We start from the raw sequence: 6,573 nt of genomic DNA on the forward strand, positions 1-6,573 counted from the left end.
AGTGCGAGCGAGTGGTCGTTCGCCAACGGGTTTTCACACCCTCCATACGCACGATGTACCAAGTCGCTCGCATATACGCTCGCATACACCGCGACCCCTTGCGTTTGACGAGGGTATGCGAGCGCATACTGCGAAGGTCTCTCGCTTAACCGTGCGAATAATCGTGCGATTTGGCCAATATCGTAGACTTTCTGCGAACTTTTTGAACATTTCAAAATGTTCGCGCGACGGGCCGGCACCCGCAACCGTCGCAGAGCTAAATCGCAGATGTGTGATCCCAGCATAAGATGAGAATAATTATCCAACCTGAAATGGGCTGTGTGAGATGAAAGAAGTGGTTGAAAGGACAGGGAGAGAATAGATGTTGCTGCTGCTGGAGCTGTGTGGGGAGACGATTGAGAGGAAAATTGTGGCAGTGAAAGAGTTCCTAGAGAGAATGAATGTGGTATGTTAGGAGTAGGGAGTAGAAAGTATGATGGGTATTGGGTACTGTTTGTTTCTGTGTGCTATTTTTTTAAATAGGTGTTGCCGTTACAAAGGCTTGATGTAGAAGAAATCCCATGTCACCTGTAAGATCAAGATCAGGCATTGCGTGATGGGAGAAGCGAGGCCTCCGTGCTCTGCCGAGTCTGGGAGCAAACAGGCTGAGCCGGGCCACGCATGCGCAGATGGGAGCCAACAGTTTTTCACGGGCAACTGTTTTTCAAGCTACAGCTGGCCTGGCGGGATAATTATTGCCGGTCAGTCCTCGCTCAGACACCTCAGGAATAGCTGCCACAACTAGCCTCTGCGTGTGTGGCGGCCCAGCTTCAGCGGGAAGAGCTGTCAAACGTGCAGAGAAGACTGCTCGAAGGCTCCACAGAGTACTTGCTGTCACTCACTGAAACAACGGCAGCCCTGGCCCTTTGTTTAGGATCGTGACGCCGTAAGAAACAAATATAGGTTTATCCTGCCTGTCCTGAGGAGCAAGAGGCACCTCCAAGGGGATCCTTCAGCCTCGCAGCGACGTTCCAAGCTTACCAGTGGAAAGACTAGTGACGGGAAACCTTGCCACGAAAAGGCCAGTGAGTCTGCGAGATGAAGCCAGAGCCGGTGCGCCTGAGGAAGGAGTTGGGTTTACTGGAGGGCTTCACCTTGATCATGGGCAACGTCATCGGCTCGGGCATCTTCGTGGCCCCCAAGGGCGTCATAACCTACGTGGGCAGCGTAGGCATGTCCCTCGCAGTGTGGGCGGTCAGCGGGCTGCTCACCATGTTGGGCGGCCTTTGCTTCACCGAGCTGGGTGAGTCAGGGTCAGGGTTCACTATAAGGAACATCAAATCAGGTACAGATATTTTTCAGCGATGACCGCCACTCCAATAATGGATCTCACGTCTGCAAGCAGATCAAGATCAGTAAAAGGGTATATCTGCTGCTTACTTCTGTTTCCTTTATCTTCAACAGTTACTCGTCTAACATTACTCCTTTAATAAGGAAGTGTCTGAATGACTCGTGGCGTCTTTTCAGGCCCGGAACTCTGTCAGAGATATAACTATATTCGTAATATAATCCTTGCTAATAGGGATTAGGTTTTATTTTTAGAAGAGTCGGTGAATATATGTGTGGCAACTATTTTCTTTTTATGTGCTGGAGTTATGAATATAGTGAAGTAAAAATATTCTTGCTGTAACAAAAGCAGGAAAAGACTCGTATCAAGGAGTTTATAGTGGATACAACTCGATTCCATAGAGCGAAAGGCAAGAATTGCTAAAGAAATAGAGGAGTGGACGAGTAACAGATTTTTACAGCTATGTGGTGAATACAAATACGATAGGAATCTTAAGGAAAAGGTCACACCAGCTGATGGAAGGGAGGGACAGATGATTATAGGTTGACAGAAGGCCCTGTGTAGGCCGACTCTCTTGCTCAGTAATTGCTCTCTCACGCAACGCCTGTCTGGCCGGGCGGCGCCAGGCACCATGATCCCCCAGACGGGCGGCATGTACGTCTACCTGCACGAGGCGTTCGGGCCCCTGCCGGCCTTCCTCTACCTGTGGGTGACGGTCGTGCTGCGCAACAACGCGACCGCCGCCGTGGTCGCCCTCACCTTTGCCAGCTACCTGATCCAGGGCGTCACGGGGGGCTGTGAGGCTGTCCCCGACGCGGCGGTCAGACTCCTCGCCGCCATCCTCATATGTGAGTGCGGAGACTTTCGAAAAGTGTACAGTATACGAATAGCTCACGCCACACCATGTGTAGGGTGTAAGCAGACAGACTTTCATAAACAGAACTTGGTAAAACAAACACTCTTTCCACCACTCTGCCAGGCTTCCTGTCGTGGGTGAACTGCATGAACGTGAAGTGGGCGGCGAAGGTGCAGAACGTGTTCACGCTGAGCAAGGTGGTGGCGCTCGTGGTGGTGATCGTGACGGGGGCAGTTCACCTGGGCGCCGGCCACCTGGACAACTATCATGGCGTCATGGCTGGCACCAACTGGAAGGCTGGCGCCATCGCTACCGCCTTTTATCAGAGTCTTTTCTCCTACGATGGATGGTGAGGCACAGGGTCGCGGGTCGCTGGATATCCATGGGTGTGACTATAGAGACTGAGGGGCAGAGAATAAAACCTCCCCGCTGATATTTCAAAGTTGTTCTTCTGTTTTCCTTTTCAAGGGACAAAGTTTACTACGTGGCAGAGGAGCTCAAAAACCCTGAGAGGTGAGTTCACTGTTCCTGGTCTGGTGTATCATTTCATCTTGGTTGGGGTTCAAAAAACATACTTTTAAGTAATATCCTGTGCCTTGTAGTCCCTAATCCACGATGCTCACCCACTCTCTCTCCATGCTATGTCCTGTCTTTTTGTGTCTCTTTTCCTCTCTGCGCGCTTTTAGCTTCTTCTCAAGATCTTTTGTGAATCTCTAAGTCAATCAATGGGAAAGTGGATGACTGGAGCTGCCGTTATGCCAAGTTCTAAAACTATTATAGTCAAAAGAGTTAAATAGATTAGTGGATAGAATGAAAGGTGGTAAACAATTGGTCTTCAGGCTGCTTGGTGTCAGCTGGGCGGCTTTTTATTTTATTTCTTCCTTCTCTGACGAATTCAATCTCCAGAGATCTGCCGATCGCCATCTTCTTGGCCACCACGCTGCTCACTGTGCTCTACACGCTCACCAACGCCGCCTACCTGGCCGTGCTGACCCCCGCCGAGATGATATCGTCCGGCGCCGTGGCCTTGGTATGTGGGGATGGGCAGGGCTGGTTCTCTTGGCTGACGGTTACCGCCCTACCGCTCACGCATGCACTCAACTCCTTTTACTGTTTGCAGACGTTTGCCGACAGGACGCTGGGCGTGGCGGCACGGCTGATGCCCATTTTTGTCATGTGTTCGACCTTTGGCACCATCAACGGCTACATTTTAATGCAATCGCGCCTCATCTTCGCCGGGGCGAGGAAGGGACAGCTCCCTGAAGTTTTTTCCCTCGTGAGCACAGTCCACATGACGCCCGTGGTGGCCATCGTGGTGCACGTGAGTCTCGCAATGAGGTCATCAGCTGAACCCTTCCTCCTCTAACGCTCAGTCATGACCACACCACTGACGAGACGTAGGGCTGCGCTGACAAGACTTGTCATCCTTCGCAGGGAGTCTTGTTGTTGCTGATGCTGGTCACCTCGGATGTAATCCTGCTCATCAACTACAGCATCTACGCCGCCACGCTGACCCACCTGGGCTGCATGGGTGCACTCTTTTGGTTCCGCTACAAGGAGCCCAAACGACCCAGGCCCTTCAAGGTGAGTCAGCGGAACACGCTACCCGAGCCTTGCCCGGTTGATGCCTGTACAGCTCATAGGTGTGAAGCATAACACTTCCTGGAGCAACGATGACCGTTCCGCGTGTCACATCTCCCCCAGCAGTGCGTCACTGTCCTCAGGTGTTCCTGGTGCTGCCGGTGATCTTCACGGTGATCCTGGTGTTCCTGCTGGTGCTGCCCGCCACCCAGAACCCTTCTGATGTGGGTGTGGGTATCGCCCTCATCTCTTCGGGACTCCCCGTCTACTATTTTACCATACACAGGAAGGACATCGCCGGAAAGTTTACGCGTCTCTTGGGTAAGTGTCCTTCTGTCTGCGTGAGTCTTGGAGTTAGTAAGCGAGGAACAGCTGAGTGGGTATCAGTGCTAAAGAGGGTGCGGTAGAGCATGGAAGACTGTTGTCACTGGGAGCATAACAAACCTTGAGAAGGCTTGGCGGATGAGCATTTAATAAAGGGCGAGAGTGTAGTGGAGCGACTGCAGCTGAAACATGACGAGATGTGGGTTGGGGTGTGTGCAGGATGATGGGTGAGCTGCCGTGTGTGGGTGACGAAGGAAGTCTGGTATGCATAGAGGCTTAGAGGGGCACGCCGGGGTGAGTGGCGGAGCAAGGCTAGCAGGGTTCCTTCTTTTTCAGGCCGTCTGACCGTCTGGTGCCAGGTATTGTTCATGGGACTGCCGGAGATGGACCGCCGCCTTGCATCTGCTGCTGCTGCTGATGATGATGACGGTGTGGGAGGTAACACTTCCCGCAGAACATCGCGAAACGATACACACTGCGACTAGTTTTGTCCTAACAAGCGACATTATGATTATTTCACAAAGGCAAAGGAAGGATGTTTTCAGAATACAGGACAAGGTGCCACAGTGTACGACGCGCTGTTAAAAGCTGGGCTCGGGCGGGTAATGAATGCCTTCACAAGTGTTTGGCAACCATTACACATGACGGTGACGAGTGAGAGCAGGCGCCGGAATCACTGGCTGGCTGGGAAGGCTGTGATGCAAACGGATATAAGATTTACCTATGAATGGGACATATATGTATATACATCTCTCTCTCTCTCTCTCTCTCTCTCTCTCTCTCTCTCTCTCTCTCTCTCTCTCACACACACACACACACACACACACACACACACACACACACCCATCTATCTATATATATATATATATATATATATATATATATATATATATATATATATATATATATATATATATATAAGTAATTGGGGAGGCGGTGGCCGAGTGGTTGACGTGCGGGCGTTGTAGCATCCTTTTCCCCGACAAGTCATTGTCATTATTCGGGATTGTTTTCTTTCTTTTCCTTTCTTTTAACTTTCCGGCGTTCCTTATATAGTAAGCCCAGCCACTAGATTTCCCAAATGAGCTTGTGGCTCAGGTGACGAATCTTTGGGATTGGTTGGAACCTCACACCACACCCATACACATGTCACACACACGCCATATGTGCAGCCCAGGGTAGTAAACAAGAATGCACATAAGTAAACAACTGTGGTAACCCGGGTAACCTTGGTAACCCAGCATATGGAAACCCTGGTAACCCAGAAGACGATGTGTCTCGTGGAGCGATCCCTAGACGCAAGGCCCCCTTCATCACCACCATCAGCAGCCCACACCCGCAGCGACTCGAGCGTTATCTCCCAGAAGAAGACGTGAACATGGAAACACTACTGGATCACAAAGACAGGCCCGTCCCTTCACGATAGCACATCATGAAGCTAATGCACCCCAGAAAAACAAAAGAGAAAATCAGAAGAAATCCTTTACTCATCTCTACATCGAGTTAATGGTAAACAATAATTAGCGACAATCATTAGCAACACCCCACACCAAGGAAAAGGAAAGCGAAACGGACGACGCCCACCTGACCTTTCCACCCGGGCACATTAAGTAGCTCAAGCCGTACAGTAGTTCCCCGAATGTGTGTCACTACTACGTCACATCGGTAGCAACAAATCACAAGGCCTCATGAGTCCCTCCTACCACGTCACATCAGTAGCAACAAATCACAAGACCTCCTGAGTACCTACTACAACAGAAGAACCATCCACGACCCGTCAAGTTACCTTAACCCTTCCTACGCCAGGACAAACGCCAGACCTAAGTTACGCAGTAATCTAGGCCACACCTCGTAGGCCCGACGATCACCTTCGGGCTCCTCCCTCATCCTTGTCGAAGACCGTGTATAAAATAGGGAGCTCCAGCCAGAACAACACAGAGAGCAGCTCCAGAACAAGAACAGAACAGCAGCAAGAACAAAGTTCCACTCTCTCACGACAAGCAGAAGCAGTAAGGAGCAGTGTCAAGACACAAGAAACAAGAAGTCAAGACAGAAGAAGACAAATAAAAAAAAACAAGAAGACAGAAGAAGAAGACTAAGAAGAAACAAGAAGTCAAGACAGAAGAAGACTAAGAAAAAAAACAAGAAGACAGAAGAAGAAGACTAAGAAGAAACAAGAAGTCAAGACAGAAGAAGACTAAAAAAAAAACCAAGAAGACAGAAGAAGACTAAGAAGAAACAAGAAGTCAAGACAGAAGAAGACTAAAAAAACAAAACAAGAAGACAGAAGAAGAAGACTAAGAAGAAACAAGAAGTCAAGGCAGAAGAAGAAGACGCAGAAAACGTGTCAAGCTCAAGCCCTGCTCCTCGCCCGACATGCTGTCTTCTGTACTGGTCGTCAGTACAAGTGTGAACTGTGTTGATTAAGGTTTGGTGCGGTATTAGTTTAGGAATTTGTTTAGGTATATATTTCTTAGGTTATATT

The 6,573-nt window shown here is 49.8% G+C and overlaps 1 protein-coding gene across 2 annotated transcripts; it reads left to right on the forward strand.

The window, feature by feature from the left end:
- The first annotated feature begins 249 nt into the window (after positions 1-249).
- LOC126999468 (Y+L amino acid transporter 2-like) lies at positions 250-4,815 on the forward strand. Of its 2 annotated transcripts, XM_050862089.1 has the most exons (9): positions 253-1,282; positions 1,954-2,175; positions 2,307-2,532; positions 2,652-2,696; positions 3,090-3,213; positions 3,304-3,504; positions 3,618-3,767; positions 3,908-4,085; positions 4,425-4,815. In XM_050862089.1, exons 1-9 carry the CDS (start codon positions 1,078-1,080, stop codon positions 4,571-4,573), a joined length of 1,500 nt encoding a protein of 499 aa, XP_050718046.1. In that variant the 5' UTR covers positions 253-1,077; the 3' UTR covers positions 4,574-4,815. The 2 variants fall into 2 exon arrangements, with proteins under 2 accessions (XP_050718045.1, XP_050718046.1); XM_050862088.1 differs by having other exon boundaries at positions 250-1,282; positions 3,090-3,504.
- Positions 4,816-6,573: the final 1,758 nt, after the last annotated feature.

This window comes from Eriocheir sinensis, chromosome 16 (assembly GCF_024679095.1).
Source record: "Eriocheir sinensis breed Jianghai 21 chromosome 16, ASM2467909v1, whole genome shotgun sequence".
Lineage (NCBI taxonomy): Eukaryota > Metazoa > Arthropoda > Malacostraca > Decapoda > Varunidae > Eriocheir > Eriocheir sinensis.

What these genes read in the sequence shown, in the direction of transcription:
- LOC126999468 (XM_050862088.1), top strand. Translation starts at nt 1,078, where the DNA reads ATGAAGCCAGAGCCGGTGCGCCTGAGGAAGGAGTTGGGTTTACTGGAG. An exon ending in CCTTTGCTTCACCGAGCTGG is followed by an intron (nt 1,283 to 1,953) that starts GTGAGTCAGGGT and finishes GGGCGGCGCCAG; the next exon opens with GCACCATGATCCCCCAGACG. An exon ending in CCTCGCCGCCATCCTCATAT is followed by an intron (nt 2,176 to 2,306) that starts GTGAGTGCGGAG and finishes CCACTCTGCCAG; the next exon opens with GCTTCCTGTCGTGGGTGAAC.